General features: G+C 40.8%; 4 protein-coding genes across 6 annotated transcripts; all 4 read right to left on the bottom strand.

Annotated features, from left to right (window-relative positions):
* Window positions 1-1,001: 1,001 nt before the first annotated feature.
* LOC124068911 (guanine nucleotide-binding protein G(I)/G(S)/G(O) subunit gamma-5-like) lies at window positions 1,002-3,250 on the bottom strand. Its single transcript, XM_046407454.1, has 3 exons — window positions 3,068-3,250; window positions 1,869-2,011; window positions 1,002-1,288 (listed from the first exon to the last, which is right to left on the bottom strand). Exons 1-2 carry the CDS (start codon window positions 3,236-3,238, stop codon window positions 1,886-1,888), a joined length of 297 nt encoding a protein of 98 aa, XP_046263410.1. The 5' UTR covers window positions 3,239-3,250; the 3' UTR covers window positions 1,002-1,288; window positions 1,869-1,885.
* Window positions 3,251-3,324: 74 nt separating this feature from the next.
* ssx2ipa (synovial sarcoma, X breakpoint 2 interacting protein a) lies at window positions 3,325-9,726 on the bottom strand. Of its 3 annotated transcripts, XM_046407445.1 has the most exons (15): window positions 9,548-9,724; window positions 9,389-9,440; window positions 8,221-8,368; window positions 7,843-8,009; window positions 7,446-7,655; window positions 6,618-6,728; window positions 6,365-6,500; window positions 6,188-6,263; window positions 5,910-6,090; window positions 5,513-5,660; window positions 5,142-5,278; window positions 4,822-4,995; window positions 4,606-4,720; window positions 4,133-4,286; window positions 3,325-3,918 (listed from the first exon to the last, which is right to left on the bottom strand). In XM_046407445.1, exons 3-15 carry the CDS (start codon window positions 8,261-8,263, stop codon window positions 3,774-3,776), a joined length of 1,797 nt encoding a protein of 598 aa, XP_046263401.1. In that variant the 5' UTR covers window positions 8,264-8,368; window positions 9,389-9,440; window positions 9,548-9,724; the 3' UTR covers window positions 3,325-3,773. The 3 variants fall into 3 exon arrangements, with proteins under 3 accessions (XP_046263401.1, XP_046263402.1, XP_046263400.1); XM_046407446.1 differs by lacking the exon at window positions 9,389-9,440 and having other exon boundaries at window positions 4,627-4,720; window positions 9,548-9,726; XM_046407444.1 differs by lacking the exon at window positions 9,389-9,440.
* Window positions 9,727-9,956: 230 nt separating this feature from the next.
* On the bottom strand, window positions 9,957-14,652 carry mcoln3a (mucolipin TRP cation channel 3a). Its single transcript, XM_046407451.1, has 13 exons — window positions 14,312-14,652; window positions 13,534-13,782; window positions 13,272-13,439; window positions 13,020-13,173; window positions 12,637-12,718; window positions 12,465-12,561; window positions 12,245-12,344; window positions 11,953-12,065; window positions 11,375-11,524; window positions 11,131-11,232; window positions 10,920-11,042; window positions 10,577-10,783; window positions 9,957-10,444 (listed from the first exon to the last, which is right to left on the bottom strand). Exons 2-13 carry the CDS (start codon window positions 13,753-13,755, stop codon window positions 10,304-10,306), a joined length of 1,659 nt encoding a protein of 552 aa, XP_046263407.1. The 5' UTR covers window positions 13,756-13,782; window positions 14,312-14,652; the 3' UTR covers window positions 9,957-10,303.
* A 90-nt stretch (window positions 14,653-14,742) lies between these two features.
* bcl10 (BCL10 immune signaling adaptor) lies at window positions 14,743-17,320 on the bottom strand. Its single transcript, XM_046407453.1, has 3 exons — window positions 16,821-17,320; window positions 16,064-16,352; window positions 14,743-15,952 (listed from the first exon to the last, which is right to left on the bottom strand). The coding sequence occupies exons 1-3, from the start codon at window positions 16,869-16,871 to the stop codon at window positions 15,540-15,542; spliced, it is 753 nt and encodes a 250-aa protein (XP_046263409.1). The 5' UTR covers window positions 16,872-17,320; the 3' UTR covers window positions 14,743-15,539.
* Between the last annotated feature and the right edge of the window lie 757 nt (window positions 17,321-18,077).

Raw genomic sequence — 18,077 nt, 5'->3', positions numbered from 1 at the left:
TAAGCCAAAGCGTTTAAAAACCACTAGCTTCATCTTTAACAATCAGTTTTTATGGTAAAGTCTTTACCTTAAAAGTAACTGAAGCTATCCTACAAATGTAGAATAGAAAGTACCGGTACAATATTTACCTCTGAAATGTAGTGTAGTAGAAGTATGAAGTAGCAGAAAACAGTAATACTCAAATAAAGTGCAATCAACCTCCTCAAAGTTGTACTTAAGTGTTTGAGTAAGTGTACTTATTATATTAATATTTTCCATGACAAACACTACTGAACCTTTGAATTTTGAAGCACTTAAATTATTACACATTCTGTTTTGTACTGGACTTTTTACTTTTTAATCTTTGGTTGCTGTGCTTTTGTTAGTATTTATTGCAAGTCTGTGGATACTGCTGGAATTTGTGAACTTCCCTTGGGGATGAATGAAGTATTTATCTACAGTATCTATTTATTTATCTACTTGTGCTGTACCAAGTTGTTCCATTTTATGCTACGTTATACTCTATGGAGCCCCCTCTGTTTAATATTAAATATTATTAATGATTAATCCCATATCACTTTGAGTTGTACTTTTTCTCTAGCATTTTATGTTTGTGTACTTTTAGAAGACTTGCTTGTAAACTTAGTATATTTTACATTGTAGTATTCCCTTTTTTACTTCAGAGAAAGTCCATCACTGGTCATGATGCCCAACAACCCAATTTGTGTAATAATTTGTTTCTGTTATGTTTACAATACTGGCTGGCAGCAAATTCATTAAGTAGTAATGTACAAAAATGTTTTGATGATACATATACTGACATATCATGTTTTCTTCTAGATTTTGTATTGAAATCTAAAACTTCTATTTCCTGATTATCTGTTTCTATTATTATCTCCAGAATACATTACAATACTTTTGAAAGCACTCTATCTGCTGGTTTTCACAAGCTGTTATGTCTGTCAAATTTTTTTTCCCATACTGAAAAACAAAAAGCAGAAAATAACATTCAAAGAATGTAGTAAAGAGTAGTAAAGAATGTTTTTTTTATTTATTAAATACAAAAAAGTCCAGAACAGTGATGACTAAAATAGAACAATAGAAAAGGCACAATAATTTACTTGAAAATCATACTGTGCCATGAAAAATAAACTTGTCTCCTCTCTTCTACCGTGGCTGAAAATAGATGGTCATCTTCCTGACATGATTCCAATGTGTTCTACACTCAAGAGATCCCGTGGCAGTATAATGGCTTGGCATGAGGAGCAGTGTTGAGGTCAACTTTTCCCTGTAGCATCAAAATGAAGGCCTGGAGAACAAGAAAATACAACCAAATAGAGAATAAGATTAGACTGGGGATGTGGTTTGAATAAAACAAAGTGGGTTTGTTTTTGTAAAGACATTTTATGGGTTTCAGCTTCCTTTAGGATGAGACAGAACAGTTTTTTTTACATATTCAAATGTAGCTCTTTCGTTTAATTCCTTGTTTAATTCTAGTGCAGTGATGCACATATTATTTATATAATATCTATAATTGTAACATTATAAATTTCTAGCAAACAACCATATTGTTGTCAAAATACAACAATTACCACATACTTTCCTAAGTGATCAGCTAACCAAAGAGTGTGTTTCAGCATTTTTAGAAGAAGAAGAGGAGAAAACTGGAACAACATGCTGAGCATAAACATAGTTAGCAAATAAGTCAATTTTTCTGCACTGGTCTGAGAACCTTCTACAGATGTTAACATGAAAACCACCACATATCAGTCAAAATGCCTTAAAAATGTCAAAACAGAGCTTTGGATACTCCTCAGACATAAAGCTTTTTAGAAATCAGTGTAAATAAGTGCACGTGCTTGTATGTGCCAGCAGTGCAGCGGACTGACCCATGAATACAGTGGTTTCACAAGAAGGAGCAGACTTTCTGCGGTCTGAAAGGGTTGGTGCTGGAGGACACACCAGTGAGCAGAGGGTCTTGCAAGGCATTCTGCATGCAAAACTGTTGAAGGTCTGCCGCTGCCTGGGAGACCTGGTAACAAAAGAGGACCCAAAATGTAGATCATGACGTGGGATTATCTGACAGGTTAAAGAGGGCACTCCACTGATTTTACACAGTACCCAGCCAGCGAAGAGAGTTGTATCATATCTTGAAAACATAACCTCAATGGGCTAATCCTACTGAAAGTACATAAATGCATGATGGTAACTGCAGAACTCTGTGTTTTGTATTTTGTTTTTTACCCATACCAGTAACAAAAAGCCAGCATCTCTAGGCCTCTGCTGCTTCAATTTTAACCATTCTTTTTAAGCCTTTCTTTGCCAGTCCCCTCATTTTATGGAAATACTGGTACTAAATCACAGGAATAAAACAAACTTGAACCATGAAGAAATACAGACGTGTTTGGTTTTGCTTCCCCAGTGCATGTACCGCATAAAGTACAGCTGAACGCCAGTAGGAGGACCCACTGGACTTCTTAGGTACACTCAGTTTATTTTCACTGTGGACACAGTATTACTTGGTTAATTTAACTAGAAAACGGCTTCTTAAAGTTGCCTTGATAGTTTGATTTCAAACTTTATTTTATGTACAAATGTCAGAAATAGATGCATTGTCTGTATTGCCAACATAAAGCATCTAGATAGCCTTCTTTAACTTTTAGGTAAGTTAACTTACAACCAGAGTACGGTTGTTTTTCGTGGGTAGACACCCGCTAGCTGCCAACTAGCTTTCAAATGCTCACAGATTAACACGAACAGCGTATCAAACTTAACACCATTTAAAAACACTTCCCCTTCGGTGCAAGCAACGCCCTGCTATGCCTGTTGACTAGCGGCTAACAAGCGCTGCTAGCCTCGTTAGCAGCTGCTAGCCTCGTTAGCAGCAGCTAGCCTCGTTAGCAGCAGCTAGCCTCGTTAGCAGCAGCTAGCCTCGTTAGCAGCAGCTAGCGTCGTTAGCAGCAGCTAGCGTCGTTAGCAGCTGCTAGCGTCGTTAGCAGCAGCTAGCGTCGTTAGCAGACAAGGGTAACGGTTGAGATCCCCCTCCCTCCCAGTTATTTAGAAGAAATACGATAAGTACACAAATTACCTTCACTCTGTTTATGCTGGCCTCGAAGCGGAGCTGCTGTACGACTTTCTTCATAGCTACCAGATTAGAAGAACCAGACATTTTCGATGTGTTTTTTTTGTGAAAAATACACGCCGAACAGTGGGTGGGATTCCGGCCTGGATGCTGAGACAAAAGCGGAGATGATGACATCCGGATTCCGGTTGTTCACCACTCGGGACTGCAACTCCCATTTAAAGTCACTGGTGGGCGCCATATTAAAGACATTATAAAGTATGTTTTTAAATTAAAAATACCTTTATTGTGCTGTTACACCAGCAGAGCAGATCGTTCTTAATCTAATGTCAATATATGCTTCATCTAGAATGTGTAAACATTAAAAAGTTTGAAGTAAAACTTAAATTTTCAATATAATCCACATGTAAAAAAAAAATCCATCTCACATATGTTCAGATCACTACTTGACAGATACCCTCTTATAAATATAGCTAAAGATCTGGTTTGTCAGTGTTAATTTGTGGTAAAGAAACAAACAATGGCAAAATCATTAAAGTGCTTTCTTGTTTGATCAGCTTTGGTGAATGACTTGTGCATGTCCATAACAGAGCAACATAAAAATGCAAAAAAGAGAAAAAAAAGTAGTGCTTCTGAGTTGATTAGTTCAGGAATGAATTGTTGCTTGAGTCCCACTGTGAAATGATGCGCAAAATAAGGCACTGGAAGTTTTTCAAGTGAGGCTGTTCTCATCTTCACCCAAAGAGAAGATACTCAAGTCTCCACATCGAACTCTGTTTTTTGACTTGAACCGAGTTTCTCCATCTTCAGTGCTGCTGGACTCCTGCCAGGATCCTCGATTTGAATGTCTGGAGGAACTAAAATGAATCATAAACAAATAAATAAACAAACAATATTAATATGACAGGTATGACAGGGCACAAAAACTACCAGCCAACAGGGTCTGATCTTTGCTCCTACACATTTGTGGTGCATTTAAGTTGCAATGCTGGATTGAACAAATTAAACCCCAGCACTGCAAGCATTTCACAAAATACAGACCACAGTAGTAATAAAGTGACTGAATGATACCTGCAGTCTGGTATCAGGCGGAGTGTCCGATAAAGTTCAGTTGTGGATGGCACAGTTGCACTTTGTGTAGCTTTAGGAGTGGAGAACGTGGCATAGGTTGAGGATTTGACCAACTGATTGTTTGAGGAAGACATCCTCATTCCTGGCTCACTTTCTGAAATGCAAGGGATATTCAAATAAATATATCTTTTTTTTTTCTTTTTAAACCAGAGAAAATTGTTGTTATTTTGTATTCAGTTTTTTGTAACTTCACTAGTGTTCTTTATTCAACAGCTGCTGATAAAATGTACCTTCTCTTTTAAAGTGGAGGCACTATTAGTCCAAACTCTACTGCCCAAATTCAAAATTACATTGTCATCATTTCAACCCAAATTTGTGCCAAGATTCATACCCACTACATGTTAAAATGAAAAAGTCCTGTATGCCAGATGTTTCACCATTTAGAAGCTTTTTTTTAAATTACACATGCTTACTGATTGATAAGGCACTCTGACCGTCAGACGAGGAACATCTGCGCTCTGTAAATGGAGTCATATTCAAAAACTGATTCTTGAGCCAAGAGGCACGATCCTCCTGAAAGGCCTTTTTCTGTGGAATATAAAAAGATTCAAAGGAATGCAATACAACTGCAACACAAATCAGCATATGTTGAATTAAAATGTGGCACTACATCAGAGGACAGAGTGTACCTCTCGCCCCAGGCGAATAGCAGCCTCTGTGAAGTTCTTTCTCTCTCTTTCAAAGTTTCTCTTCTGTTCCTCAAACAGCCTCCATTCCTCTTTGAGCCGCTCCTTCTCCTCTAGTGTGTAGCAGTCATTAAGAAGAGCTGCTGTCTCATCGTCAAATGATGTGTTGAGTTGTTGCTGAATAGACAGAAACGGACACACTTTTACCACCAAAATACTCTTAAGAATTTTCAAATGAAACTCAATAATATGCAACAGGTGAGAGCAAACTCATTTGCAGACCTACTAACTGTCTCTGCTCTGATAAATAAGCAGAAACTGACCTGGAGGAGCTGTTGTTGTGCATGAATGAACTCTTTGCACTGCTGCACTTCACGCCTCATCTGTTCCATCTCATCCTCATGGGTGTCCCTTGGTATCACCTCTTTATTGGATTCCAGCTGGTTCTGCACTAGCGAGGCTTGGGGAACACACACACCACAGCTGATAATCTAAATTACACACCAGGCATGCTGTAGGAGTATGTCTGTAAATGCTTCAGGAAACAGCGACACCCTTTTTAATAACATCACATTGAGTTGTCCGTCAACAAAAAACTTTTACAGATCAAAACATTTTAGCTATAAAAACTAGTGTCACGAGTGCTTTGGTTACTTTTGCAGTAATTCAGGGTATGTGACAGTACTGCATGTACCTTGACTGCCTAACTTCTCCACGTGGTTCCTCAGTTTCCTCCACTGCTGGCGGATGCTGTTGGTGAGCTGCTCCCTAGCCTGCTCACACGATTGGTCCAGAGTGTCTCTGCTTGAGTCGCCTGTCTTCTCCTCCCCATCCGAATCAGCCTGAGCAAAACAGAAACAAACGGGTTAACTCCACAACGTGACAGCATCTCTTTTCACCACGCTGACAAACTGATACAGAACTGCTTTATTTTAAAAATCAGAAATAGCTTGTCAAACTCTCTTGGCCTCTCTCTAACCGTGATGAAATAGGCAACACTCTGAGGTCCATAAACTTATCAAACTGATTTAGTTTCTCTTTTATGTATATGTACCACAAGGGAAAAAAAACCAACAACAACACACAAATACCTGCTCATGACTGTCATCAGCAGTGGCTCCTCTGTTAGAGGGCTGGCGTGGACTCAGGATGTGTATCATCTCCTTCTTCATCTGCTGGAGGACTTTTTTAAGCTCAGCGTTTTCCAGCATCAAAGACTTCTGACTGGCCTCATAGTCACCGAGCAAGGACTTGTACATCTCACCTTCATGACTGCAGATAGTGATTTACAAATTACTATCTTCATCGAACTGATGATTATAGAGTGTACAAATATGGTCAACAAGTGACGAGTTGGATTTTATGATACCTGGCTGTCGCTTTTGCAGTCTTCCAGTGGCTCCTTTTTCCATCTGACCGTCCCAAGCAATTCAGTACATCAATGGCTAGTTCGAAAAAACATGGGAGACAAAAAACTTGTTATTTTGTTCTGAAATAGAATAATCAGCATTATATATTTAGATTTTCTGAACTCTAGAATCTTTACCCAGTTTCTTATCCTTTCGGTCAACCAGTAGCTGGCTGAGACGTTCCTTGAGCTTTGCAGCTTCCCTCTCTTTTCTCTTAGCATCATGACTGTACTGAGAAGCACGACTGGCAATGATACTCTGGAGCTTTTGAACCTATCCAGGAAAATTGGATTGTGAGGCTCACGCAGACTGAAAAATGCTTGCGTAAATGAAAAACAGGCATAAAACATGTGTCGCTCATTGTAAAATGAAACAAAAAAAAAATCATACCTCATCTTTTTCTGTTTTCAAGCAGCTCTGCAAAGTCTTAATTTTGAGTTGTAGTTGCCTCTCTGTCTCATGTAGACCCGATTTCTCCCTTATAGACAGTTCCAACTGATCCTGTAAAGAAATGCACATAAATGTCATGATGAGCATAGCAATATGACACTGTTCTGTAATCACATCAGGGTTGAAACTACAAGAGTGAATTTCTGAAATCAGTATATGTCAACAATATCCCTATATGTAGGGCAGCTAGTTGCCATGTCTTAAAAACAGTTTTAGTCAACTAAAGTCCCCCTTGCACCACTCCTACTTTCACACTTATTGTGATACAAAGAACCTCAAATTTTTCACTGGTAAGTTCAGACAGCAGAGGTATGCTAACAAGCAGAGGCAGCCCTTGAGATAAGTGAACGTAACCATAATTGTGCAGTTAAAAATGATATAAAATAGGGAGAGGTCAAAGCATAGGATGTTATAGGGGCTGTCCTTGTTTGGTTTCTGTAGTCATATTCATTTCTTTCTGTGGGAATGGAAAGAGAGGAAATGCAGTGTTTGCACAGCAGGCATTTTGACTTGGCACAGGTGTAAAAACACAGGTGGACTTGTTCACAGTAACAACAGGAGATCTCCTCTTAGCAGAATGCAGCAATCATTAACACACCTGTGAATTTCCTGCTATGTCATGAGGAAACGTCTGCTGTGCAAAAAGTCTATTTAATGTCAGAATGTTGCTATTTCTGCCCTCTAGTGTTCAACAACCCATTACTGCATCTTACAGTCACAAAAATTAAAGCCTGTGCATAACTCAGAGCTTAATCCTGCTATACATGCCTTGAGTCTGGAATTGTTCATCTGCATGTGTTCCAACGAGTTGGCTTTCTTCAGGTGTTCCTTCTCAAGCTCCTCTAAAGTGCACATGTTGCGTCTGTGTATCTGGAGCAGCTCATATATGGCATTTAGAGCTGGCACTGTTTTCAGGCTGGCCTCCCCTGGTGAGCTGGCCTCAAAACATGTGGAGGAGAGGCCCAGTGAGTCAAGCTCCTGTTAAAGAAAGAACACTTGCATCACAGTTGTAATAAATGATCTCTACAGAAATGAAAAATGTCAAGTGCAAATCACATATTGGAATAATTAGCATTTACCACCAGATCTAATGGGAAGGCTGCAACTAGATTAATGTGTTGTATTTGTTATAAAACGCAATAATTAAACCAGGACACTTTCGTACCTGATTGATGTATGAAATGCACTGAGGAATATTATCCTCTGTGCAAAAGGCACTTATCACACTGTAGGAGCTCTTCGAAAGGGGCAAAGGGGAGTACATTGACACAAGGTTGTTCTGTCTCGAGGGGGACATTGTCACATGTGATATGCTGGAGATCTCATAGTTTCCTGAAAACAGAGAAAGGGAAATTACATTAATTGTAGGTACAATACATTTACCATACTTTCTCCCTCTGACAGGCTTGAATTAGGTGGCTCCTTTAAAATGGGAACGAATATATAGGTCACCTCTTGCAGATTCCAAAAAAAGCACAGCTGATGAGCCTTTCTATTCTTGATAAATTCAGTCAAACACACCCCATTAGCAGAGAAAATTTACCCATAGACGTCCCTATTGGCACAGTTGTCCACCACTCTCCCATATCACCGACACATCAGGACACAGGGATGTGAGGTCATGAGTTATCAACCAGGGAAGTGGATTAGCAGTCAGGCGGCGGATCACAGGCTCCCACTGGAACTGAGCCCTGCAACGTAGCATCAAACCATGAGACAGACCAGCAACAGATAATCTGGGTTGCTGCTGCATCACCCACACAGGATTAGCTGTCAGATGTGTGCCAGCAGGGGTTACATAGATTGGGGTTTAACAGGGCCCTCCCATTGGCCACTGGTAACCAAATCGCAGGGTAGTAAGACGATCTCACTCTGAAGCCAAAAGATTTATTCAGATAAAAATGAGAGAAACACATTACATGGAGGCTAAATCTGATACCTCGTGCGTATTTTAGACTTTGGTGCCTTAAGGACAATATTATCAAACTCAAATACTCTGGCGAAACAAGCTAAACCAGATATCTTCATTTGCCACTCCCATAACTTTACAATGTGCAGCCCTGTGTTCAGGAGCTGTCAAGTACATTATGTTGACGAATAAGCCGGAAAACGCTGCGGTTGTGCCCAGTAAAGCAACAGTAAATGCTTGATGAAGGTGAGGACGTAACAACCAAACGACCTTAGTGTCAGCTTTTCCGTGTGTCACTTTGCATCCCAACAAACTCTCTCCAGTGTTCTTATCTAACAAACCAGAAAACATAGCTACACTCATTTTATCTGAGGTTACAGGGACCGAGGCGGAGATAAGTCAAGTATGCTTCGGTTTAAGAAGGTTTAACCTTAAGGTTTTATGATATCGGTTAAGTAAGTGTGTCTTCATACATGAAGAAACTCATATCACAAGATCCGTTTGTAAAGCTAGCTAACATTAGCCAGTTTGCTAAACCCCTGTTGCCCTAAACCGTGTATTTATTAACGTTACAAGATTACGGTGAAATAACTTAACAACTTTTAGGGGCAGGTAACGTTACTTGGCTAATACAAGTTAGCTATGTAAGTTGGTCTAACACTATTTTTTAAGATGTATGTAATGCAATTCGAGACGTTACACCTGAGTTTACACACACACGCGCGATTTATTAATTGCTGCCGTTAGGATTCGGACTGTTTGCTAACCTGCGTAGCAGCTTTACGCTAAGTTAAACACTCACGGGTACGGCGTTAAATGGGTCAGGTCAGTCAGGCAGACGCCAACTTCGGTGACTGTTGACAAAATTAACAAAATGCTCCTTTAATCGAAAATACCAGCAACTGTCGTGCCGACCTCAGCTGTCACCTTGTCGGCAGCAAACAACAGGCAAAAACCTCACCTGTTTTTGATCTGAATGCAGTCAGGCAGATACGTCCATACAGTCGGTGGGCTGCAGCTGATGGTGTGTTTTTTTAAAGTCTATCCCTCCGTAAGCTTCAAACCAAACGTTATTGTTATTGGAGGCACCGTTGTTAAGCAACCAGTATCTGAGCCGTGCATTGGATATGAACGTGCACCCTACGCATACGCAAAGGAGAAATGCTGTCAGGTATCATAAAGCACTGCAATGGCGCCCCATGTGGCAGCATGTGGTAGTGACAAGAGCTCGCCTCATCTATAGCGTCTTTCTTGTATAAATAGCTACAAGTAAGACCATGCTCATGTCAGTCTATTTAAAGGCAGAAAATATTCACATTGCAACAAGATACCAGAATGGATGAAAAGCAAGCAATTACAATTAACTTCACTACTTACAGTTTTTATTATTTTTTTTATGAAATCTTTCTTTCCACCACTTTTGAATGCTTCACAGAACTGAGGAGGAATCGGTTTATTAGTGGCTATACGCAAGGGGGGTGTGAGCAGAGAAAGTTTTGCATTTTATGTCAGTAGTGTTCAGTCAAGCAAAAAAAAAAAAAATTCTGAGAAATTCTACTTAATAAATTTAAATTATACTTAAAATATTCCAACATTTCCATCAGGCATCAGTAGATAATCAAAAGCTGCTATACAGTCAGGACTCTCTGCAGCCTTTTGGTATTATCAACTCTTCGTTTGCATGTGTGGCAAGGGTAACAATCCAAATCTTCTCATTTCATCCAAAGCAGCAGCACGAAGGGAGGCAGCAGGATGTTGGCTCTTCATCAGTCTGATATCTTCCAGATTCAGGCTGGTCGCTGCACTCTGCTATGAAGGCTTGAAGCTGGGACACTGGCTCCTTTTCTTTCTGGTGATGCTGGAAAAGAACCGTCGTTACATTATTAGAGCTCTCAAGACTAAATGAAAATGATGACCTGAAAAATATCTCTCTGCAGCAAGATCTAAGAATATTTCTAAGCCCATATGAATGCAGGTGACTCAGACTGACCTTGATGGTCTCATAAGTGTCAGTAATGAGGCCGATGAACAGGCTGAGCACCATGTAGATGAAGAGGGAGATGAAGGAGTAGAGGTAAAGTCTGCTGAACAGCCACACCATGTAGCTCTTGTCTCTCATATTCAGGAAGGTGGCGTACATGTCGTCCCCGTTGATGAGAGAGAAGAGGCACTCTGTCACCTTGTCAAGTGTTCGGAACTGCAAAAAAAAAGACGTTTTAGTATTTCAGTGTCACCACAACAGATCTCCTTCATGCTTGGCGGGGATTTATTTTGCCACGCTGACACTTGAAATAGATTGTGATTATAATGATCAGCATTTCAGTTTTTCATACCTTGTCATGGTAAGGCCCAAGGACGATCCAGCCACAGAAACAGTACCCCAGGTAGATCATGGCCGCACAGCAGCAGAATCGGATCACATTTGGAAAAGCTGCCCTTAGGGTTAAGATTAATATCTAGAAAGGAATAAGGTTTTCAGGTTGTGTGTTTGTCACATTTGACACGTTAGCTGATGCATTATGCAGAACAAAAAGCTGTTCTTACGTTGTATTTCTTGAAGAAACCAAGGTAACGAATCACACCGACCCAGACGAGCATTGTGGCTGTTCCCAGCAAGATGCTGCAGACATCGTAGTTTGTCAGGTACTACAAGAGGAAAGCAAGTACAGTTAGATCAACTAAAGCTGTTAATGTTTATAAATAAAGGTCCAAAGATAAGATTTCTAGGTTTTTACCCTCAGCCCAGCAGTCAAAAAGTCATAGTCATAGAGCTCAATGAAAAACAAACCTTTGTTTGAATGCCAATTTTGAGCGCCGAGCCAGCAATGGTCAGCGTGTCACTCACAATGATGAGGATATACCAGCCATTCACAAACTCCATGCGGTCTGACCAAGTCACGATTTTATTGTAGTAAGCATGGAAGAATATGCTGAACTCCTGCATGAGAGAACCTGAGATGCTGTAAACATATCAACAAAAATACACAACAAGCCAGGATTCATAAGTTATACACATTTTTACTTTTACTTTAAGTCCCTCAAAAATATTTATTATTTATTTATTATTTCTTTCCTAAACACTGAAAAATTGAATCCTTTTTTTAAAATTTATTCATAGAGGTAAATTTGAATATATTGAGTCTAAACATAATGGAATTAGTCTGTAAAATACCAGATCATGTGTACATTTTTAACTGTAAAATATGAACTGACAAGCCCAACAAATTCCCCATAAAAAAACATCTTATAACACCTCAGCGTCCTGCAGCTGCAGTCGTGCATTTGATGCTCATTTTCTACTGAATGAATGAGTTAATGGCTTAAGAAAAGTAGCGGCTGAATGTGCTAAAATTCCTCCAAACTTACAAACTGGAGTTGGATGCCGTTGATGACGGATCGCATGCAGAGGATGAGAGAGGTCAAGCAGGCGAGGATGACCACAGAATCAAACAACAGGAGGAGGTAATCGATTTTATCAGCTGGGAATCACACACACACACACACACATATACTTTCAGGTCAGTTGTTGCAGTTTATAGAATAACGTCACTGTGCCCCCTGCTGGCCTTTGTAGTAATAACCAGTGTGAGTATGTTCATACTTGGCTGGGTCATGTCTGTGGTTTAAATGAGATTTGAAGTTAGGGGATTAAACTTACAGGTGCCTTCCACATTCCAGTCTCTGCATTCATAAATTCTTACGTCATTTTCAACATCCACCGTTATCTTTCCACTGTGTGCACAGTTGTCAAACAGGATCTGTATGCAAACAAAGACGGACTAAGTGAGTGGAAGAGATTTTAAGACTATTAAGACTACTGTTAACATTTCCTAACAGCTCAGATGAGGGTGTGACATTTTTCAAATGCTGTCACCGACCATGATATGGAAGTCGTAACAGTCGGGCAGCTCATGGTGGCGAACAGTCTGCAGGTTGATGGTTTTCAGCGTGAAGTAGATGCTCACTGATAGCAGCCTGGAAACACAAACTTAGATCAGCAGGCAGCACGGTCATCGCCTGGCACGAAACCAGCATATTTAGTTTAGGTACCTTTTAAAATCGAAGGAGAAGTTCACATCTGTCTGCAAACTGCTGTTGTCAAACAACTGCATGGGATAGATGGAAAAGCAATCTGTGAGGAGGAAATATAGACAGTAGGTTTAAAAGCAGTCATACCAGAGAGTCATCAGGAGGTTCATCAGAAGAATTACTCAGCATTTATTCCGCTGCATTAAAAGCTTCCTCTTTTCATGGAGTCACACGTTAATCACATTATGATTATTTTCCATTCATGCCATGAATCAGCTTCCATAAATACATCTAATACAAAAAAGTCAGGATAAGTTCCTAAGCTTTTGTGTGAACTTATTTATTTGATGATTAAGTGTTCATTTTTATGTCTTTATACAGCAATTTCGTGCCGTTTGTTTTACCTTTATCAATATGCGGATCAATGTCAAAGGTCTCATTTCCAGGATCGATGCTGCTGTTTCTGTAAAACTCTTGGCACACAGACAGAGGGGTGTACTTTCCGTCAACCATCTCGTACGCGAGGTTACCCACCGTCAGGTTTTGCAGATGGATGTACTGAAAAGTAAGTATGGAGAGAAGAGCGAAACATTTATCTTCCATGACATCTCTGTGGGATACTGTAAGCTGCTCTCTCAAATCTAAAATGTCGGCACCTTGTTGATAACAAAGTAGATGTGATCATAGACTTCTGCCTTTGTGTACAGCGCATATCTTCCCAGCCGGTGGTCCTTGTATCCTTTTAGAAACAGATGTTTGAACGTCATCAGATTTTCGTCTTTGAAGGTGACCATCATTTCGTTGCTCAGGCCGAAGGAGACTAACTGAGGCCGAGAAGTTGATTGAAAAGAATATGAAAAACACGTGAGACAAATGGACATTTAGCCAATAATAACCAAAAGAAAATCTGTGTAGTACCTGGATTGTGATGATTGCGATTTTTAGTATTTGCAACATCAGTTTCCACGGTTTACGACCCCTGGCTCTGTATTTCTCACAGGGGTTCATGAAGAAGTACTTGAGCCTCCGTCTGAAGTCCTGCACCACCTTCGACTCCGGCCCCTGAGTGTGAGCGCTGCAGTGGCCGTTCAGCCTCCTCTCCTCTGACCTGGCGGCCAACAGCTGCTCACAGTCCTCCATTATGCTAACGTACAGAATAGTATTTTCCTGTTTTGGAGGAGAGTTTTGTGTTTTTCATTCCAGTCATTCTGATGTCAATCAAACTGGTTCTTCTGCATGTGCTCCCTGCTGTCTTTCTCTCTACTTTGAAACATGTGAATGTGTGTGGAATGCATGCTAATCACCCTCCAATTAGCTATAATGCTCTATAAACTACAAAAAAAGTATTTTGCGGCATTGTTCATCCATTTTTAGCTGACCAGAGCCTTTTTGTAACAGAGCTGACTGCAACAACCAAGAGAAAATGCGGACTTCAACTACTCACAGTATGCTACTTATGACATTATTAAATTTAAAATCTTTGCAGAAAAATCATGCGGCTACACAGAAATGGATGTTAAAGGCACTTACATTTAACATGCAACTGCAGTGTAATTATATACTTTTAGAACCTTTGGCTAGAACATATATATTACAAAAATCTGTAAGGTTGGAGTAAAGGTTCCAAATTTTGAGGAATCAAGTCATCATATAATAACAACAATAATATTAATAATAATAATGATGAATGAATTACCTCCTGTGCACCAAAGAGCCACAGGTTGACTCTGCTGTCTATGAAGATCAATTGCGGTTGCAGTCGCCACGCCAACCTTCACCACAATGACTGTCACTCCTCCGCGTCATTTAAGCTTTTCCAGTTTTTCCAAAACAAAAATAGCGCTCCCCGGTGACTGCACGCACACAAACTGCTACTGCTTTCAGGCTTCGGCAACCTGTCAAAAATGTCACCTGAATCTGATTTCATGAATACTGTGTTGCAACAGCAGTCAGGACTTTGCAGTCCAGTCAGTTTGGAAGTAACCCTAGAAGGCATATCAGTCAAATGTTCTAGGAATGTCTAGATGTTACCTGAACATACTTGTGTGTTTGCGCTATCTAATAATTATTAAGACCTTTTTGTTTATAAACTGTCACGCAGCCACCAGTGAAGAAAGAAAACATGAGTTGAATTCATACCGAAAACCTTTAGTATGCAATAGATTATCACACATGACAAGTGAATGAAGGACATGGTTTGCATTTCACATTGTTTTTGACATTCAAGACTTGTGTAGTGCCCAAAACATACAACTTCTAGTTGACTTAATGCTCCATAGAATGAAATGGAAATCTCATATTACCCACATGGAGGCTTAAGAAGTCATTCCAGTGTACAAAACTTTCTCACTGCACCCAAACTGCAGCCGAGGCGTTTTTACAACATGCAGTTTAACAGACGATCACACCTTTGATAAAAGAGGAGGCGCAGGTAGGAGGGGATGAGTCAGACTTTCTTAGTTCATGACGTGTATCAAGCCTCCATACACTGAAATGTATATGAGGCATGTGTATAGGAAAGTATTAATTACCAAACTTTTTCCTCGTTTAAATCAGAATTTTGCCTTTTTCTTAATTGAAGCAAAAACCTTTTACATCTGGACAGTGTAACATTTGAGATATGAGACTTCTTTCGTTTAATTAAAAAAGGGATTTAAGAGAAAAACGTGTCTTGAAACTAAGATGGCCTCATTGTGAATTGGCACCAAAAACCGTCAATATGCCAGCCCATTTTATGCCCCCAGAAAACAAAACCCTCATTAATATAGTTATAATATATCCCTTGTAACTTCTCACTAACTGCCTGATCAAAGGCAACAGCAACAATAAAAAGAGTGCGAGACAACAATGACAGTGTTCATATATGAGTTGGCTGAGGATTGTGCCCATTTGTCCCTATTCAACTGTCTTGTTTACATGTGAAATTAAAAGATGCTCCTATGTGACGTTGGGGTGAGCGAGCGTGACCGCAGCGGCTGGAAGTTTGGGTCCCCTCCGCTGCTGGTGCATCCCGGCGTTCCAGCGTCTAAGTTGGAGGGAGATTCGACCATCACCTCATCCGGCAGCGGCGGAGCTCCCGGGTCTCCGGGTCTCGGGAGGCTGGAGGAGGTGGTGGAGGAAGCTACACCGATGCTAGCACCAGCCACGGAGGGCGAGACACCACTTTTCTGTAACGATGGCAGATTGAGTGATACGTCTGCCACGTCCGAAGTGGAAGGGCTTCGTTCTCCATCTGGGTGGAGGAGCAAGGTGGAGTTGTGTGAAAATATGGTGGAGAGGTCACTGGTTGTGCTCGGAGTGTTGAGGGTGCTGTCGGGCGATGAACAGGAAGCCCCCACTGTGGAGTGACAGGTGAAGAGGGGAGAAGTGGAAAGCAAAGTTGAAATAAAGCATCAACACACACACCGTCGATCTGACAAGAGATTTCACCGTGACGGGGCCTACGCACCTCTGAGAGACTCGAGCTTCTCGTTTTTGGCCTTCTGCACCTCATCCGTGATTTTGGCGATGATAAAGTTTTGCGAGCGCATCTCCCTTATGGAGTCGGTCAAGGCATCCAGGCCCCGAGGGTTCTCAGCCAGTATGTCCAACAACATGGCCGTCCTCTTGGTCTGCGTGGTCCTGCAGCTGATTTCCTCCGCGTCATCCCGAGTCAAGATTCTGCGAGAGCGCAGGTAGTCGAGGTGGCGTTCCGCCCTGATCTTGTCGCAGAGGTAGTGCCGCAGTCTGGTCAGCACCTGGGAAAAGGAGAAAAAGGTGAGCTGTCTGGCGGGGCCTGGGAAGACTGAGGACAGGGTAATAGTCTACAACATGTGGTCTGACATCACTGGTACATCCTGGTCTACACCTGCTCTCCATGGCAGGGTTATTTACACCTGGTTCAGCCTGTGGCAGGACTTTTGACAAAGCAGACTGAACAACCCATGTTTGTATTAACAACAACAAAAAAAAGTCCATCCAGCCTCCAGCCTTCGTGTTCAACATTGTGTTACAGTCAAATCCCTCAGGGGATTGTGTGTTCATGTGGGCACAGAGAAGGTGTGGTGGCTTATTTCCTCCTTTAGCAAGCCTTTAATGTCAAAAGATTGTTTTTTCATAAAAAAGTGTCAGCGCTCAGCAGAGCAACAGCACAAATCTATCTGCCTTTTCCTTATACCATACTTTATCAGAATGATGACTTGTTCGGGCTGAATTATCGTACTCACGTCCTTTTTAATCTCTGCCATTTCATCTTCAGTGAGATGAGGAACATCCATCCCTCTCACCCGCAAAGTGAAAATCCAGGTGTTCCGGGTAGCGAACGGCAAATTTACAAAGATAAGTTTGTAGGGTAACAACAATGGAGTAAACTACATTAATATATTATTTGTACGCGTTAACATCTGTGGTTCTTCATTATATGTCGTTAAAAGGCGCCGTATCCTCTTTCCATTCAACTTTTCAGACTAAAAAAAAAATCCCCGGATTTCCTGATTCAGTCGCTGTTTAGCTTACGTCGGCACCAGAGGAGCAGTAGAGACGGAAAAGTCGGCGGTTTCGCACTCTGAGCCGACTTGTAAAGTTAAAAGTTTCCAACTAAGATAAAACGTCCAGCAGAAAGTCCAACTTTCTATGTGTTTGTCCGCTTTAACTGTTTCGAAGTCTAATTCAATGTTTCGGTTACAGGTGAAGCGCCGTTCCGATCCAGGCCACTAGGTGGCACTGTTGGATTTCCGCACATTTAAAACACGGTTCCACCACGCTTCCGAGTGGTGACGTGCTCAAGTACTGCACTCAAGTTTTTCCTCATACATCCTCTACTGTAGTATTCACATTTAATGCTACTGTATATCTCTACTGCACAATATCTGACAGCTACAGGAGTTTTTATACAGTGATGGAACACATAAACTTCCACATGTTATTTTGCCTCATTGCCTCACTCTTAGGCTGTGTACAGACCAGGCCTTGTTGACATCTCGCTCATTCTCCTTGTTAAAGCAGGACAAATTACAACGTCATTGCTCTTATTCTTACTGTGTACTGAGTTTGCCGAATTCATGTCCTAGCAAATAGTCGTGCTCAGCCTAGTATCAGCATAGTAAAAGTACTAATTTATTCAGTTTATACTGCCCTATACTGCATATTGTATCACTGAATTATAATGTATTAACGTAAGTATTTTAAACTTTATTATTATGATCAGCATTTATTATACCGATCATATGTTTTATTTCCTCAGTCACTTTCTTCCGCTCTCTGAATATACCCTTTACAGAGTTTATAATCCAGTTCTGCATATTTACTCTATGCTGCTACTGTGATTTGTCACACCGAATTGGCCCAAATGTGGTTTTAAATTACATATTTGTGAACTGTTGGAGAAAGGCTGAATCAAAGCTTAGGGAACAAAGTGTCATCGTAACTGTACAGTGAGCTACAGTACATGGGAAGAACCCAAATAGCATTCCAGTAAACATGAA

This window comes from Scatophagus argus, chromosome 13, assembly GCF_020382885.2.
Source record: "Scatophagus argus isolate fScaArg1 chromosome 13, fScaArg1.pri, whole genome shotgun sequence".
NCBI classification, from domain to species: domain Eukaryota; kingdom Metazoa; phylum Chordata; class Actinopteri; family Scatophagidae; genus Scatophagus; species Scatophagus argus.
The sequence above is the reverse complement of the archived record's forward strand: the minus strand, read 5'-3'. Positions and strand labels throughout refer to the sequence as shown.